Source organism: Ammospiza nelsoni, chromosome 7, assembly GCF_027579445.1.
Source record: "Ammospiza nelsoni isolate bAmmNel1 chromosome 7, bAmmNel1.pri, whole genome shotgun sequence".
NCBI classification, from domain to species: Eukaryota; Metazoa; Chordata; class Aves; order Passeriformes; family Passerellidae; genus Ammospiza; species Ammospiza nelsoni.
This window is the reverse complement of record NC_080639.1, coordinates 19,689,930-19,709,295: the sequence shown is the minus strand read 5'-3', so window position 1 is coordinate 19,709,295 and position 19,366 is coordinate 19,689,930. Positions and strand designations below refer to the sequence as shown.

Below are 19,366 nucleotides of genomic sequence, written 5' to 3'. Positions count from 1 at the left end.
ACCTGTCACAGCTCTGCACACAGGGAAACCTCTGAAGCCATCATTTTCACCAGTCTCCTTCAGGAGAAAACTCTTCCCAGGGTGCAAAAGTACGCTTAAAGAAAAAAGGTAATATGGGATTCTAGCAATATTCTGTGTTCTATTCAGCTTTCTTGACTGACTTAATTAAATGGTGGTTTTACGTGGGAGATCCTCAGCATTTGATGATTCCATATTTCTAACTCCTTTCTCTTTCATCAGTAGGGCAGCATTCCTCTTTGGTTCAAGGTCTGTAAGTTTGGTATACAACTCAAATCTACTGTAAACAAAGTAAATAAGTTAAATCTTGACCAAATAATGCATAAAACTGAAATATAATATCTTTTAAAAAGTATTTATTACCAAGATTTTCAAACTTTATTTTGGAAATGCTTAGTGTGCAGAAGCATTTCCACGCAGTCCTTTTGCTGAAATTCTTAAGACATTTATACAAAAAAATAATAAATGTGAAACACCAACAGTGAAGTTCATTCATTTAATTAAAATGAAAAACAGTCCATAGATTTAAAGGAGAACTTGGTCCACATAAACGAGCTATGTAAGTTTTGTTCTAGTCCATTCTAGGGTGGAATTGATATTTAATCTAGTCTATGTTTCTGGAATAATCTAAATTAAGGAAGTGTTCTTGTAGTATGTCTAGAAAATAGTATGTAAATATACAAAACACCAAGTCATGTTCTAAGCTATGTCAAGAATCAAATCCTCCTTTAAAGAGAAATAATCTGTAGTCTACAACTGAACATTTAAATACAAGGCAGAAACCCAGGGTGTCAGTGATAATTTTTCCTACAATTCTTCCCTCAGTATTTGAAGTCTGAAAAACAGTATTGTTTAAAATTAGCAAATATATAAATTTGGTCCGCAAAAAATCTTTTCGCATGTAGAAAAGAGAAATACATGTATTGCAAATTGATCTTATTCATAGCATAAATCTATAAAACTATGTATTATTTAGGAAAAATAGGTTAAAAAGGATCTTATTTATAGGCTTAAACCTCGTCCCAACACCATATGGTAGTGTACAGAAAACTTAGTATTATGCTTAGGATATGTAGTTTGTGAAAACTACATAGTATTTCTTGTTATTTTCTCAGTAAATTGCAACACATAGAATTGAAAAATGATATGCTACTAAAGTGAACTTTGAATGAAGTTCTGGAAGTAAAAGAATTAAAATAATCCTAAATTCCAAATACATGCTTTCTTTTTAAATTAATTTGACATTGCCATTTCTAAAACTTAATTTTTACTATACATCTTTAGTGGCAACAGATAAACAGACTGTCACAGACTGAATTTGTTGGCAGGATTTTTCTATTGTCCCTCTATCACCTTTAACTCTATCAAATGCTAGCTGACTAATACTGGAAAGATTTTTAAAACAGTATTCTACTTTTCACAAACATCGATTAAATGAAAAGGGCATATGACACCTTAGAAGCAGAAATATTACTTAAGGCAGAAAGTTAAATTATTGTCCATTAGTACGTACAGGCAGAGTCAACTAGAAATAAAAATACTGAAAACATTATTTCATTTTACTGGGCTGTAATGGGGAGGGACCACAATTAAAAGTAAAAAACCACCTACCACGTTGAACTGTTAAACTGTTGCACTTTCCCTCCTCCCTCAATTGTACAATTATATACAAATCTGCTGAACTTCCTCCAGTTTAGGCAAGTCTGCACTAAAATAAAATGGTCATTTTAGCAGCTTGATTCAAGAGTGGCCACAACTCTGCCAGTCTTGCGAACTTCTTTCTCCTTCTTTTGAACCTTTTCCTTCTGCTTTTCCAGTTTTTCCTGTGTTTTTCTAATATCCTTAATTTTTTTCTTTATTGTTGATCGGTCATTTTGACTGGTAACTCCCAAAGCCTTTGAAGGAAGAAAACAAAACAAAACCTCATCAGTAATTTTTTTCAACAGCACTGTTAACAATGCTTGTGCATTAACAGTATAAGAAAGTGTTATCCACTTTTCGACAAGATAGTCTGTTTATTTGAAAAATAAAGACTCAGGGCCACAGAAACACTGCAAATAATCATCTGGGTAACAAGGTAGGTAAGAAAACCAAGGCTAGCTCTTCAGTTGTAAAGTAACAATTTCATGTTGCATTTTACAAACATGTAAACCCCTGGGAATTCCCAGAAAATAGCATCATTGGTTCTAGTGTCCAGATATTTTCCTAGCTCTTTTTGCACACGAGGAATTTTTACTCGGTAACAACTCTGTAATTTTGCAGGCCTTTAAGGTGCATTATTAGGAGGCGGCTCAGGAGGCGGCCGGCACGCTTGCGCTTGCGAGCGGCAGGTGGCAGCACGATCCCGGCGCCAGGCGCGCACGGAGCTCGGGGCACAGCGCCCAAGGCTCCGCGGCTGGCTGGGACAGCACTGACAGGCCAGCCACTGGTATTTTCCCTGTGCCCACGCGATTTTATACAGCAGGACATTTCGTGTTACATGTCTGTTTAAAATGCAGGCATATTTTGGAGGCTGAAATTAGAACACCTTTTTTCCCCCTAAGCTCCTCAAGTTCTGCTATTAATCATTAATAATAATTGGCCTTACGCCAGAGCTGACCAATGAACCTCTTCTAGCTGCACATCTTGCCTGTCCATAATACAGTCTCATAATCTAACAAGAAAGAAAAACTGCAAAAATTTACCAGAACTATAAGGGATGCATACATACTACAGCTTCCAGGTGCAATATGGCAAGAAAAAACTTGAGTCATTTTAAATGTCACCAGCTAAGATTTCAGCCTTCCCATTTGAAGAGGAAATATTGAAGAAACGGATTTCTAAAACGGGATCCTGCTATTCTATTTCAATTGGCCAGAACTTGTTTTGGTATGACCTTAGTTGAGATTGGTGACAGATGTATCAAGACTCCTTGGACAAATATGCTTCCTTTCATTTCCTCAAGGAAGCAATATTTGTTATTTTTCTGACTGTAAACAGCCTTTAATTTTACAATCAATTACTAATTACCATCTAACTATACAGTCTCTGAGTATTTCAAAAGCAACTCAAAATAAAATAACAAGAGCGAGTAACCATCCCTTAAAAAACCACAGAACCAGGAAATTTGACTTTGTAAGTTAAAAATATGTCTAAATAAGCAGTGAAACCTATACAGTTACAAATCAATCCTGGCATGTACACATACCTTCAGCTTCTCACTGTCGAGCTGCATCAGCTGCTGTCCATCTACGTTCATAGCTGTGAACTCTGTGATATACTGCTCCATGTTCATTCCCATTAACCAGTGGCACACTTGCTGGGTGGTCCATTCAGAAATAGGTCTACTGTGCCACTGATTTTGCTTTCCTGTTGTTGTTAATTCATCATCCAACGCCTAACCAATTGAGAAAAGTCACCATAAGCAATATTTTACTTGACTGTATGTTGAATTCCAGTTGTCAGGTGAGTTTGGTTAACAAAGTGCATTTTTACACATGCTCTACTCCAAAAGTAAAGTTCTTGAGATCAGTTTGCCTAATTTACTATAAACAAGACACTTCAACATACAACACAAAGTCAGAAACAGAACATAAATGGTAAATTGGACCTATCCAAACAAGGAACACACTTCCTCAGTTAGTTGGTTAAGGTAGCTCTATCTGAATGTTAGATGCTACCTTACACTGCATAAAGAATTATGAAGCACTTCAACTCTATTATTATTGTTAAGTGATGGAAATCCAGAATAAAAACAATTCTAGTAGCCAGTAAATCTGGTGAGTGTTCTAGGTACAGTTTTATTACATTTTGTACATTTGTGAAGAGAAGACTGCTTGTTCTTTGAACTAATGCTATTAGGTTGATATTGTATAAGGACTGCCCAAATAAAAGATGTCCATTTCAGAAACATAGCAGCTTGTAGACTTCCACTGAAAATACAGTTTGCCAGCTCACAGAGCTTTTGAGGCACCTTGCTTCAATTTCATTTTGCTTCCAAGGGGAAAAGGTATTGCTGTTTGTCCTGAAGCACTGTTACTTCATCACAAAAGAAAAGCTACACAACAGAGCTCAGTGTCTGCAGAGAAGTAATTCCAGTGTGGTACTTGAATCACTAACATCAGTTAACTGAAGTTTTATTAACTATCCAGAATCATCTCTCACCAGCTCATGACTGAGTACAGGCTGCATTAGACTTGCAGACTTCTCATTCAAGATATTTGCAAACTGCAGAAAACATGCTCCCCTTTTCCAGCAGGCCTTACACGCATTTGTAAACAGAAAACATGGACAAAAGGAGTTTCCTAGTTACAGATTTGAGAGATGATCATGTTAAATCGCAGGTGAACAACTACAGCTGCCAGCCAAAGGGATCTCACAAAATCCAGCTTATTTGATGGAATATTTGGGAGAGTTGACTGATGTAACAAAATTATTGTGGTGATTACAAGTCAGACAGTGACACATAAGCCTGTGACATGATCTGATCCTACAACACAGTGGATCTGAGCACTCAGGATGGAAGACACATACGAGGGGAAACACAGAATTTTCAAATTTCCAATGTAAGGGACTACACATAATTCAAAATGGTTTTGCTTTCCCTGGTCTGTGAAACAAGGGAGAGTGGCTACATTAAGAGGCAATCCATAAAAATAGGAATGAGTTTGTAGAGCTGAATAGTTTGTGCTGAGGTCTGAAAATCCACACTACAACCATTTCAAAGGATTTTCACTTCCAAATAGCCCAAGTCTGATCACAAAGACTCAATAGCCACTAGCAGCTGGAACGTAGCAGGACCACTGTAGGAGCACATTTGATTTGAATCAAAGTAAGGCAAGTGGGAACAATCAGAATATTTATTTAAAAAATGAACTCCTTATCCAAATCAAAATACTTATGTAGATATAATGAACACATCTGCCTTACTGATGTGCGAAGGGAGAATCGCAATTTGCATAAAATAACAGCAAAGGGCGCTAGAAGAGGATTAGATTGAAGTGCTCTAGACAGCATCTGTATCAAGACAACTGAGTCTTGTATCCAAGCTATCAAGCTTGAAATGCTTCATACAAAGAAGATTAATTGGATAAATTAGCAGTGGAATTTAAAAATGCACATTTATTTTAAATAATTTTACCTAACAGTACTTCCCCAATCTGATATTGCAATAAAAAAATATATATTGGCAACTTTGTCTCATATTAACAAGTGTTCATGAATAGTACATAAAAAAGGGGAAACACTTTGCATTTTAGGCTGGACCTGTATTTCATGTGTGGTCTATCGGCCACCTCGTGTTCTGTATCCAGTTCTGGGCCTCTCTATTCAGAAAGGAGATTGAGGTGCTGGAACAGGCCCAGAGAAGGGCACTGAAGAAATACTAAAATATACTGTTGTCACATACATATTTTTTAATATGTCTATGTACTTTTATCATTTCAGATAGGGGTGTGTATGTATCTATATATCTCCTTTACATGAAAAAATGTGTGAAGTGTTTTATTCCAGTTAGAACTCTAGATTTGTTGAATCTGTGCAAGCCATGCAAGAACTTCCCTTTTGTAATTTCAGAGTGAAAGTACCTGAAGATGTATTCTTGTCAAAAAAGAAAGAGACTCAGATTCTTTCATTTTGTCAGAGAATTGCTGTCCCCCGACACAATCTTGAGGACTCTCTAAACCAATTTGTCCAAGCAGCACAGATTAGAGCATCTAACAGGCTGCACTATGGAGGATTCTACAGGCTTAGCTATGAATTGCAGCTTCAGCATCATCAATTGCTAACAAACTCCTTTTACTTCATATTGGTAAGGACAGAACCCTAAAACCAGAAGTTGTAGCAACATCTGAATCTGTGTTAAAACACAGACATCATCTCCTCACAGATATTTAATACTAGAAAATTTGAATTTTTCACTACTACACTAGGGAAAGAACCTGTGACGATTTTTCAGAGTAAAGGAAAGGGGAAACTGTAGGAGGATAAGATGAAGAACACCAATTTTTGAGTAAGGATTATTGGTCATTAAATAATACCTCTGCGTCTTTTTTTTTTCTCAAATGTCCATTCAGAGGCAGAAGGAACATGCCAAGTTGTTTTTGTACAGCGAAGTTAAGAGTCCCCAAAACAGCCACTACACACACAAGAAAGAGATCAGCTGCAAATTCAGAAAGCAGAACTAAAACTACTTCTAAGGTATGGAAGCGTGAGAAAGCTATGTGCTCCTGCATAAAAGTGCATGTGACTCAGAAAACAAATAAAGGCTCTGGAGATAAAAATATAAAGCCCAAGAAAACACCATTGCCACCACCCCATTTAGCATATTAGGAACATTAGAAGGATTACCCACTGGCTTGCTAACCATCTGCGAGTGAAGTGCCTCTGCTGTAACTAGCTGGCTGACAACTGAACTCTCAGCAGGCAGTCACCTGCCCAAACTGCCTGTGAGCACCTGCACAGCAGAGGCAGACCCCTCAGAGCTGCCTCTAGGTAGGTGTCCAAGAGGTGTTTCCAAGTCCAGGATTTATAAGGCAGTGCTCAACAGCCCACTCCTCTGAGAGCTGGAGTTACACTGGCTAGCACGACTCATCCTGCACACTCATGAACCCATCTGGACAACAACCATCAGGCAGAAATTAGTAAGACCTTAAGTTAAGGATCCTGTTCAGTATCTTTATTGGTGATCTGAATGAAGGGATTGAGTGTACCCTCGGTAAATTCACGGACAACACCAAGTTAGGTGATAATATTGATGCTGGAGGGTAGGAAAATCCTGCAGAGGGACCTGGACAGGCTGGATGGATGGGCCAGACCAAGAGCATGAGGTTCAACATGACCAACTGTTGGATCCTACAAACTGGCCACAACAGCCCCATGCAGTGCTACAGGCTGGGGGCAGAGTGGCTGGAAAGTGGCCCAGTGGGAAAGGGCTTGGGGTGCTGGTAGACAACAGCTGAACATGAGCCAGTGCATGCCCAGGTGGCCAAGAAAGCCAGGGGCAATCCTGGCCTGTGTCAGGAATAGTGTGACCAGCAGGACCAGGAACAGTGATTGTCACGTACTTGGCACTGGTGAGGTCACACCTTGAGTGCTGTATCCAGTTCTGGGCCTCTCAGTTCAGAAAGGACATTGAGGTGCTGGTCCAGAGAAGGGCAGCAAAGCTCATGAAGGCTGTGCAGCACAATTCCCATGAGGAGCAGCTGAGGGAGATGGGGTGTTTACCCTGGAGGACACTCAAAGGGACCTCTCTACAACTCACTGGAAGGAGGGTGTAGCCAGGTAGGGGGGCAGCCTCTTCTCCCAGGCACCCAGAGACAAGAGGACATAGTCTTCAGCTAGCCAGGTAAGATTCAGGTTGAACATCAGGAAGTCTTTCTTCATAGCAAGGGTGACCAAACATTGGAATGGACTGCCCAGGGAGGTGGCGGAGTCACTGTCCCTGGAGATGTTTAAGGAAAGACTGAACATGGCACCCAGTGCTATGGTCTAGTTGACAAGGTGGTGTTCAAGTCCAGTCATAGGCTGCACTTGATGATCTCTGAGGTGTTTTCCAACCCCTTCGATTCTGTGATTTGAAATACCCTAAAATGTTGTAAGATGGATTACTTTTCCCAGATCTAGACTACAAACTTTAAAAACTCCAAAGAACAGAACTATGTATTTTGTTCACACATACTGCTTTCCAAATGAGGAAACAGTTCAGAGTTTGTTCCTTGTTCTCCTCAGAGTAGGCCCTTGATACTCAATGTAATTACCGAAAAGATACAAACAGCTTTCACTGGTCATGCAAAACCAGGACAATAAGCAACATATGAATTAGACAGAACACTGGAACTCATCTATAATAAAAAGAGGCTTAAATCATCACTTCACACATGGACAACTAGTCATAAACTGCTTTCATTTTAGTTTTAGAATCCAAAATTTACTGAAAGTTTGTAATACTGATCAAAGAACAATATTCAAGAAGACATCTATAATAAAGCCTTATAATTTATACTCCTTGAAAGTTTTAGAAACACATATTCCATTCACAAAGCATTCCATTAAAAAAAAACTGCAGGGAGTACTTGCAAAGATAGATTATTAACTGGGGTTCCTCTGGTTTTCATTAGATCTAACACTATTATCTCAAAAAAAACTCTGCAAAAACTTAATCCACTACTACAACCTGTAAACTATTTATATGATTTTTGACACCTCAGATTTTTATGTCAGTGAATTTATAACATTGTTTGTAAGACTGTGGTGACTTTCTACATATTACTGGGATATGGTAAGATTTTCACCAATGACTGACTTAAGACAGCTAATAAAAATCCCATTACATTCATGAACCACCAGTCTGGCAAGCCCTCTAATTCATTTTACATAAGATAACGATGTTCTGTTTTTAATGACTTTTCCTAAACTAAAGGATTCAATTTATTAAGATGTCCATCAGTCAAACACCAAAAGAGACAGTATCTCAGAATGCTACTGAAGTGTGGACTTTGGGTTTCAGCTGTAGCCAAAAGAATTAGTTCTCCAGGGGAATGGACACACTTTCAGGTGTCTAATTTCTACCTATATATCAGAACCACCATGTTTTCTGACTTTTTCCTTTTTTTTTATTGATATGAAATTTTATCTTAAAACAAACCTGCACAAGATGTGAAGGCGAAGTCAACAATGTTGCAGTTTTCATTCACCCAAGAAGTTACTTTAAATCAGTGGAACAGAACAGTTATGATCAGTTAGTCATTCCAATTTTTAAGATATAACTAGGCTCAGAGCACACAGGCTGATCTGTCATCCACTACTGCATGTCCTTAGCTCATTTAACAGCTTCTTTAGGGTGCTCTACAACATTCAAATATGGAACAGCCATCTAGTTTCACATTACACACATCTGTTTCTATGAAACATGCCGTAGTGTGAACAACAACATCAACAACACACATATACACACTTTGAAACTCACCTCATTTGAAGAGAAGGTTAAAGTGTGTGAACGACCTGACAGATTTGGTTCTGTCACTAACCCTGAAAGTTCACAACTTGGCTTGCTATGGTATGTATCATCTATGACAATTCTACTCTGCAAACAAGTGGAAATAATGTTTTATTAACTCACTTGTTGGAAAAGCAGGTCATTAGGTGACATTCTAATTTTTGATTAAAAAAATAGTATGACTCTGTTACCATTAGAATACATATGAAATGTAATAACTGTATCAAGCATCTGATTTGTTTTTTGTTAAATTTCTGAATTCAGAAACGCAGTAACAAACTTAAAGCAATATCCCCAAGAATACACAAGGAAGTGCATCAGTTACTTTTTCAGCAGGCATCCACACTGTGGGAGAAGCAATTTAAAATGCATTTATTGGACTTATTCATGATGAACTTTCATTAAACTGAAACCTCCACAAACACCATGAATGTGTTTCAGAAGGTAGCGTTCTGTTGATTCCCTTAATTTCCAACTCAGATTGTGACCTTGCGAATATTTTGTGTTAGTGAGTGAAAAATAATGCTGCCAACAAATGCCTCCTACTTTTGCCTTTCTAAAGATTTATGTCTCAGCACTACTCTTTACTGCCTACAAACAGTAAGTAATTATTTAACAGTATTTTCCTCTAATGTTCTCTAAGTCTCTAATCAACCAATTACACTTTGTAAGGATGCCATACCACATCCCTACATGCATAAATAACCTGAGATCCCAAATAAGGCTGATCTTAAGGATATTTTTCTTCAGTTAGTTATGCTTGTATAAGAGAACTACATTTTTGCAGTTACCTTCATTTATCACTTCTGTATTTGTGTTCTGATTTCAATTTCACCTGAACTCTCAGTTTTCTGGATTATTCTATTTTTGTTTTCTAAGTGCACTCCCTTATACTCTAAATTATTGATACACATTTTCAGCCTGGAAAACACCACACCAAAGCTCAAGAAAAAAGCCATCATCACCACAACACAACAAACATAAAACCCCCTCAACCTGAGTTTTCCTGCTACCTCTGTGTAGTACTTTTCTTGACTGAGAAATGGTATTTTATTTACCATGTAGATTATTTTAATAATTACATTAAATTTTAGGTCTTCTTCAGTCTTTTAGATGTAAAAATTTTTACCAGAAATAACTGAATACTTTTTCCATCAACTTATTCTCAAATTACCTTCAACCCAAACTGAAAATCTATTTAAGAGCTTTTCTTTTAGCTGCCCTCAGTTCACTCTTTCTTCTTTTACAAAAAAAATCAAGAACAATTCACACAAACTAAACTAAAAGATACAATAATAAAAATATAGTCAAAAGTAAGGCATCTGAGCACCAGTTGCAATATTTTCTCCTCCCTCTGCTCCTAATCAGTTTATAGGAGTAATTGCCTTTTAAGCATTTAGAGCCAGTTGCAAAGGGTTTTGACTCTTGAATAGCACAGAATTTGGACAGAAGAGGTTTTATAGGTATGCTTCCTATCATTTAAGGTACTAGGATATAGTTTATACCACTCTTCTTCCTTGCACTGAAAATGAAAGACTGCACACACACTTACAGAAGCTAAGTAGTATTCTGGAAAAACAATGAGTATAAACACTATGTATGTGTGTGTATCGTATCAGAATTACACCAAGAACTTATTTAAGAACTTAAATTAAGTTCTTAAATAAGAACTTAAGAACTGTCTGCAAGCACAGAGGATTTTAGTTCCTGTGGTTTTGTTTTCACAAAGATCAAGAAGTTGACTCACTACTTTGTCAAACTCTAAGTTTAAAACTAACTTCAGAACCATTTTAAGAAAGCAAAAACATTTCAAGTATAGTAACTTTCAGAGGCAAATTTTGCAAAACCAGAAACCAGGTAATAAGGAATGTAATTATATTCCTTGCACCATCAATGCTAAAACACAACTACAAAAATTATACACAATGCAAAGGACTTGGTTCCACAGAGATTTTTTAAATGACAAAGTTCTTATTTTAGGCTTTCTACTTTTACCTCCTGTTTAAGAAATGCTGTCACAAGATCACATTGGATACTACAAACATAAAAGGAGTAAATGCTATTGCTATATTTATGACATATTTCTTTATTTATAAATTTTGAGTTAATATCAACAAAAAGAGTGTTCTTCCCTTGAATTCTGGGAAGATGACTTTGTCTCTTGCTTTTATATTGTTTTATTAACAAGGCTCACTTCTGAGTGGTCAAGCACATTTCTTTGTTAGTTTTAATATCTTTTCACGGCAAAAAAAGCCAAAGCCCTGTAACAGTACATATGTAATTATCAACCCTAAGTTCAGATCTACAACAATTAGTCATTCATTTGAAGCAGCAACCACTGTCACATCACCATGTTTACAGAAGACCCCAAACATTGCAAAGTGAAACCAGCCTGACTTTGGAGAGGAAAAGAATGATTTTATGATTAATGAATGTATGAGAATCTGTTCTTCAATGGGATCAGCTTTCTACCATTTTAGAAAGCAAGAATATAGCTGGAGACTTGCATAATCTTCCAGCTGCTGGTTTGCAGCAAGAGAGCAGCAAACAACAATTACATACTGGAGCATGAGAAGGAAACAAAAAATCCCAATCCAGTAGGCAAGAAACCAGCTGGAAGGTTGATACAGTAATCATCTTGGGAAGTATAGTTCAGTAAAAAGAAAAGAAGAAAAAACGATTACTTCACAACAATGTGGAAAGGTAAAGAGCACTTAGTCTGGTAACATCTAACTTTTTGACTGCCCAAAGTAGGTGTATATGGTAGGTACATGAAAACATTAGGAGCTGCTTAAGCACATTATGGATGCTTATAGTAGAAATGCAGCAGTGGGACTTTTACTATGCTTACAAAACTTATTCAAATCAGATAGAAAGGAGCAACGAAGAGGGGACCAACGTGTTCCTCTGAATCAATGACAAACCCACTGATTCCTTAGCTATACAGGAAACAACTCTGCACAGCTTTGCTACAGCCTATTAGGAGACCAACTACAGCCTATCAAGAGACCAGCCATGCATTACTATTTAATCAAAAATTGTATCCAAGAATATGCATATACCTTCCAAATTCCTGGGTTATTTACAGAAACATCTTTTGGCCACTGCAGGCTCCAAGAGTAGCAACCAGTGCAAGAGCTGTAAATACACAAGACTGATGCACACTGGGCAGCAGTTTGTGAAGTACTGTTCCACTTCAGAGATTAAAAAATTCATACTCTTATTAAGTTCCTGTGTTACTGTATGGTTCTAAAATCACTTTCTGCACTTTTTAAAACTATGTATGCAGACAATTTACCATTATCACAGGGACTGAAGATTTACACTCGTGAAACAAAGTATTTAAGAAAAGTATTACAACAGCATTTTAGTGCAATCACCATCTGGAAACATGGAAAGCAAACTTGTTATCTGCAATCTCTGCAAAATATCAGTGACTTCATGGACTAAAACCTGGCAGGTTTCTCTTCCATATATACAACTCCTTTCTTTCTAACAGCACAGAAGAAAACCAATACATGAAAGGGTATTTTAGCCATCCAAAGTGAAGAAAAAGTGTGAAACTCAAGAATAAACCACCTTACTCAAATAACTGTAATTTTCAATTTGACAAAATTTAAAGGAAACAAGAATACAGTCAGTAAATTGCTGGGAATGGTGTTAAATTGAAAAAGGTTTCACCAAATATTCAGACAGCACACACATTACATCTTTTAGTTTCTAAAGCTGTTCCTTTCAAATAGTTTAAACTTTATGGTTATAGACTGAACTGTGTCGCCTCATTTTCAAGATCTGGTTAAAAGGCTCTAAATTATTAGATTATTAGCTACTCTCAAGCCTGGAAGAAAGTGTCCTATAGATGTGTTTCTTGGCATCTAGTACCATATTTGAAAAGTAGGATACTATCTTCCTCCACCTGTCTGGTACTCCAATCCTACATTCCAGTACAGTAAGAACTGGCTGGCCAACTGTTTGGACAGCTGACCTCTATTTATGCACAATTCCTCCATGAACTCATCTGGAAAACAGATTAGACCTCTAAAACTATACTTTCCTGAAACTAGCATTACTTTTAGCATTACCAACCAGTCAAAGAACATGCCCTGTGATTCTTTCTTAGATGCTACTTCAGCCTGAATAGGCTCTACTGAGCTTCAGCTGAAGGAGGGAACACAACACTCTCACAATTCCTCCTTGTAAGAGCTGTAGTATCTCAAACTGCTCCAGCAATGTTTGTAAGAGGTGATGTGGTAAAGGACTAAGTCATTAGGCTTACACACACTAACCACTGATATTTTTACTTCATCAAAATGCAACACTTAAACATTCAAAGCACAAATTAGTCATCTTTACCTTGCTTCTGTTCTTGTCTTGACCATGCTCACAACCATCCTGCCCACTCTGAGTAACCTGCAGACTGCTACTTGAAACCTGAGGCTCTTTGTGGCTGTCTCCAAACCAAGAGAAAGGCATGCAAGTAGGAGCAGGGGAATCTGAATCTGATGCTGATAGATAGTTGCCAGAGTCATCCAAAAGTTCTCGGGAACCTCTGAGATAAGCAGATGAAATTCTGTTTAAATAAAAACAGCAAAAAACTGCATCCCACCCCTCAAATACACAACCACCCCGCTAAAAACAGGAACAAACTCAAAACACACCACTTATTTTTACCAGTTTCACAGCACAACTGATACTTGAAATGAAAACTGATGCTTGCCTTAAAATATCCATGTGAAATAATGAGTTATATAATAACACAAATTTTTGCAGTATTTCACACAATTTAATAATTTCCAGTAACTGCAAACTTGATTTACTCAACATTCATCTTCCTAAGCAAAATAGTTTTAAGGTTGTCTCCTCTACTCTCTTCTGTGAGATCGGAGGCTCATCTCTGTATCATTAAATCTTCACAGAATTTTGCCACTGTTATAAAAGAATGTACTTTAGGATCAAACATTAATGACAGTTTTAAAAAAATCCTTAGGTTACAAATTTAAGGAATGCAGCATGTATGTATAAACTAACAAAAGACCTACCTGCTATCCAGAGAACCTCTTAGATTTTCTTTTTCTTGCTTCTTACCCTTCCCCCCAGATTTCCGCAATCCACTGAAGTGAAAAAACACAAATTTCATAAAGCACTTACATTTACATTTCTTTAAATCAGCAAATTAGTTTTCACATTGACTTCAACAGTTACAAAAAGCCACATTTGTATTGTTACACAAAGCATAATTCTGCAGATTATGCATGACAGTACCCTTTCAAAAGCCACAGATAACCAAAATAAATACAGCAATAGCTAAAGAAGCCTAGCATACAGTGGATACAACCAGGAGGAAAACCACAGTTTTATTGCTACATTAATGCTCCTAAGCAATGCACAGCAACTTGAGCACAGTCACTAAGTACATTATCAGTGTGTGAAATCAGCTAATCTTTATGTTATACACTATGATGCATTTATTGAAGTACTAGTCTAAGTCTTTAATGTTAGTTGGTTTCAACAAGCTTTACCCCATCTTCAAAGGTGTTATGAAGTAGCATTACTGGACACCTCAACATTGTTTATTTAGAGAACATAATATTCTCAAAAGTAACACAGAACAACACTTATTTCTGAAGGAACACATGTAAAATCTCACCCAAAATCTGGAAATCTCCTTTTGGACTTCCCTGGTGGAATTCCTTCATTTGTTTCTGCTGTCCTGTCTTCATTTTTCCTTTCTTCTGTTTTCACAGAGAGGTGAAAAATAAAAATATTGTTGTAAAAATACCTGCAATTTTCAGCTACTAATGATGAAGTTTGTAAGTCAGACACCATGACCTGGGAGACAGTGTTAAAACTCCCATTCCCACACACAGATAATAATTGAAAATACTACAGCCATATCAGCCAGCCTAAGTTATTGTCTGTGCCATCTTCCCATCATTCTGTCTGTACCAGCCATTGAAAAATGGCAACATAACACTTGCTGACAACTACTTAAAAATATTCCTTTTGATAAAGAGTAATTCCATACAGTCTAGAAAGGTAAAAATTACCACAGTATTTTGCTCCAATGAATTACAAACAAAAGTTTATGACAGGTTTAGAAAGAAGTACCTCCTTCTTTTGCAAAATGTCAACTTCAAAACATACAGCCACATAACCAGTATAAGACACAGCATTTAGTATTTCTTTATTACTCTTGCAGTATTACAGATGCACCCTTGGTATTATTTTTGGTTCAGCACCTAGCCCAGGCCAGCTGCTGCACACATGGCTACATACAGAAGCTGCCTGCTCCAGAAGCTGTGCCTAACACAATGGTCAGTCCCTGGAGAGCAGAGAGCTCCTGACAAGCTGAGTTCACTGGAAATGGCATACAAATGTGGCTATTCTGAAAAAACAGCTGGGACTTTGAAGCTCCTTCAAGGCTCTTATTTTCACAACTGGAATACAACCTCTTAGGACCCAATTTTTTTGCCAAAGGAAGCATGTTCAATACCAACTTCTCAATTATTATGCAAAATTAAGTGACACAAACCACATGATGTCTTCTCATTGGACTGTGACAGATTACTGCAAGTCCTAAATGTACTTACTTTTACATTCTCAAGCTACTAGATTAAAAAAAAAAATACATTTTGTGTTGCAAATTATGTGTTTCCTAACTTAGCTACCTGTGAAAGAGATGCAGTTCACATTTTGAGAAACAAAGTAAATTTTAAGCTCTACCTTCAAAACAACTCCTGACATGATATACACAGACTCCTTCAAGGACCATAAAAACCAAAAATCCTGTTCAGTACACAAAACTGAGGTCAGCTACCCATCACTCCATCAGCAAACACCATTATATATTTCAGGAAGGATTACCTCAAAGCTCACACACCTGACAGTCTGGTTAGTCAAGAGCTTCCCCCCCCTTTTTTTTTTTTTTGCTTATCTAATCAGTAGTTTCTGATGAAAATTAAAACTTCAGCTAATTACTTAAGCACTTTTGCTAAATATATAATATCCAACAAATTATAACTACTATTAAACTGGCTCTTCTTCCTATCAGCTTGAATACAAAACCAGAAGAATTATTTTTAATACTGACATTTGTTTCCACCTCTATTTCCAGAGGCAGTATTTTAAGGAAAGAGGTAATTTCTTAAACATGGCACAGTAGGTTAAAATACAGACTGATAAATGAATGGGTGAAAAGGTAATAGAAAGGATTAATTCAATAAAATAATAGGCAAGAAAGGATTAATTCAATAAAATAATAGGCAAACATTCAAATACAGTTAGAAAGCAACAATCTGGCAGAAACAGCATTTAGTATAATTTTGTTCACAAAGAGCAAGCTTTCAATACCAATCCTCATGTACTGAATTAATTAGCAATTCCATGGCAAATTTACAAAAAAAAAAGTTTACAATGCTTCTGCCATCACAAAAAAACTGTAGAAAAGAAAGCAAAATCATAGATGTATTAGGTATGTGTCTTAGTAAGTGGCATTTGTTTTAGACTATTTTTTGTTTGAGTCTTTATAGACACATAAAAATAAGGACAGTATAAAACAAATCTTGTTTCAGGGTATTAAAAGAATGCCCTACAGCTCGGACAAAACCAGAGACAGCAAGTCATCTGTCTTTATAAATTTGTACTAGCTGATTACAGAAAATATCAAACATTTAAAAGATTATATTAGATCCCTTTTTCACTTATTCATAAGAAAAATGCCAACTATTCCTATCAAATAATGACTAGTAGAGACTAGGCTGATTATAATACCTTTAACCTTCTTCTAGTGACAAATATCCTAAAACAGCATGATGAGTAATGTGGTAATTCCCACAATTCTCAGAATCTGTATCCTGTTTAAACCTGCATAATGTCTGGAAGCACAAAGGCAACAATGAAGTTTTCTGGGAATCAGGAAGTCCATCAGACTTACTCTCCAATACATTGCCACTTATGAGGCAAGTGTTTTGCAAAAATGTATTAGGACCTTTACTGATTACATCTAAAATTTGTAAAATTTCAATCCTGAAGAATTAAAATAATAATAAACCCATAAGTCTTACCCTTGGCTTCTTTCCCTTTCCCTTTTGCTTCCCTTTGCTTAACATTCTTGAGATACCCTTGAGGAGAATTTGGAGCCATCCCTTCAGGAGGAGGTGACCGAGTGGTGGTTGTGCTATTTTCGTTGTTTGGTTTGTGTACTGGAGAAGAGTGTGTGGAAGCAGAAGGGCTTGACTCCAGAGGACTTTCTGTGCTTTCTCTTTTCTCAGGCTTTTCACTCTTTCGATCTGGGTCCTCCAGGCATGGGAGAGGTAATTTTTCACCTGTTTCTAAGGTCTTAGTTAGGTACATAGAGGAAGATTCTCTGTTGAGAACGTGGTCTTCTGAATCTTCATCCTTCAATACATTTGAAAGTTATTTTTTGATAAACATGACATATACTCATTTATTGTCTGTTCTTTTACCAGGGTGGAAGGATGTGCTAAGCAAACTTCCTCAGTTCAGGAAATTTTCTGAACTTACATACTTGTGGATACCATCTGAATCACATGAATCTGATTTTAGAATGTGTTACCCACCTCTATACACATCTTTCTGCACATCCCAAGTAAACTTCTTCTAGCCAAATCAGAAGTGTTCTGGTACACATTAGCCATTCCAATTCAATGCAGCCAGTTTTCAATCTCACTAAATTAGTTCAGCGTCCTCCTTCTACTACAGGCTCTCCCATATATTGACTATCTATACCTGAATTCTCCAGTTGTTTTCCAGAAACATGAGAACATTTTACTGGCACACTTCTTGTGAACTCAAATGATGACTTATGAAAAATGAAGCATTTCAGAACTCTTTAGTTTTTGAAGAAATTTGGTAACTGACTTGTTCCAGATGAAGGCATAACAAGATAAATTAGTGTATTTCTCAACATGTCACTGTATCAAAATCTGTCAGCAAGCAGAAGCAGCACAGAACAAGCTCACACAGTTCTTTGCTAACTCCAAATTAACTGTGCCACAAAAACACGCCAGAGTTCCCATGTATGTCATGAACCCTAAAAGGTTTTTTTCCTTTGATGCAGCATAAAACAAGGATGCTTTGGCACAGCCTGCATGAAGCATGGAGAAGACTTACAATTGCAAATACAGATAAAACTCAACCCTTGGTCAGTATCCAGAGTACATGATCACCAGTGTCAGTACCTGCAGATTTGCAGTCTGTTGTGCACCCCCAAGAGATTCTTTCAGCTTTGACCGAGAAGGTGGCTGGCGTTTTACTTTCAAAGCAAGCTGAGCTTTTGCTTTGTGGGCACTGGTGTCTAATCTGGGAGTATCCCCAACAAAAGCATCAAAATCTGCAACAAACACATACTTTTCAAAAAAGCAAACAAAAACCCCATCAAAAACTGCTAGGCTAGTTCACCAACCCCCTGTCCAGAAAAATATTCAGAATCTAAGTCGGAATTATTCTACCTATTAACCATTACTGTATGAAAATAATTTTCATATTATACTGCACTATTTTACACATGGCAATAGCAATTTCTGTTTAATTTGAAATATACTTGAATTCTGTTCTCAAATAGATGAAAATTTGTGCCCCAGATGTGCTTTCCTAAAATCATTCTTTAGGATAGAAACTCTCTACAAAGTAAGAATTTACCAAATATTTTTAAAATTTCATTCTCATTGGAACCTCCATCTGATATTTCATTACATTCTGTGCATAAAATTGAGACAAAAAATCACAGCAAGTTTACTGTAAATTATAGCTTGAAATAAATGGGATTTTAACTGACATATCTCAGTGTTTTAGTCCCATCAGTAGTTCAACTAACAGAGAATCCGAAGAACTGTTAAAATAGTTGTCTCTCCATCCACCTCCTCTTTCCCACAAGACCTAAGAAATACATTACAATTCTACTGAAAATGCTGGGGGAACCTAAACTCAAGTATCCACACTGACTCAGCTAAAACATTTACCCAGTCAGAAGGAAACAGGGAACACTTCACTTCTCTTAATAACAAAAAAAACACTATACATATAACGCCTCCTAATTTTCCTTAAGTGTAAATAAGGAAACCAGCATATCTAAAGAATTTATTCTACTTACCAGAAACCAGCATATCTAAAGAATTTATTCTTTCTTCTATTGATTTGGTTTCTTTTTCATTGTCTTCTTTAATCTTTGATTGTTCATTAGATTGGTCTGGACTTTGACAGCCATCTTCCAATAAACTGCTACCTTCAAACACATAAGGCATTTTCTCATATGCTTTCAATTTATTTTCAAGCTCTGAAATCTGCAAGAATTAAAATTCAGAAGTGAGATACATGTCTCCAAAAATGCAGAAGTTTATTTCAAAATATAATACT

At 36.8% G+C, this 19,366-nt stretch overlaps 1 protein-coding gene across 3 annotated transcripts in view; it reads right to left on the bottom strand.

Moving 5' to 3' along the window:
* Positions 1-361: 361 nt before the first annotated feature.
* The window catches only part of LOC132075384 (neurabin-1-like), a 40,984-nt gene continuing 21,979 nt past the window's right edge, over positions 362-19,366 (bottom strand). For 2 of the 3 annotated variants that reach the window (XM_059475763.1, XM_059475762.1), the window contains 9 exons: positions 19,104-19,293; positions 18,193-18,344; positions 17,056-17,389; positions 14,640-14,724; positions 14,032-14,103; positions 13,346-13,541; positions 8,963-9,079; positions 3,206-3,394; positions 362-1,913 (listed from right to left, as the gene is read on the bottom strand). In XM_059475763.1, the coding sequence (XP_059331746.1) occupies positions 1,746-1,913; positions 3,206-3,394; positions 8,963-9,079; positions 13,346-13,541; positions 14,032-14,103; positions 14,640-14,724; positions 17,056-17,389; positions 18,193-18,344; positions 19,104-19,293 (1,503 nt within the window). In that variant the 3' untranslated portion in view covers positions 362-1,745. The remainder of the gene's footprint in view (positions 1,914-3,205; positions 3,395-8,962; positions 9,080-13,345; positions 13,542-14,031; positions 14,104-14,639; positions 14,725-17,055; positions 17,390-18,192; positions 18,345-19,103; positions 19,294-19,366) is intronic. The other variant, XM_059475764.1, reaches the window with a different exon arrangement.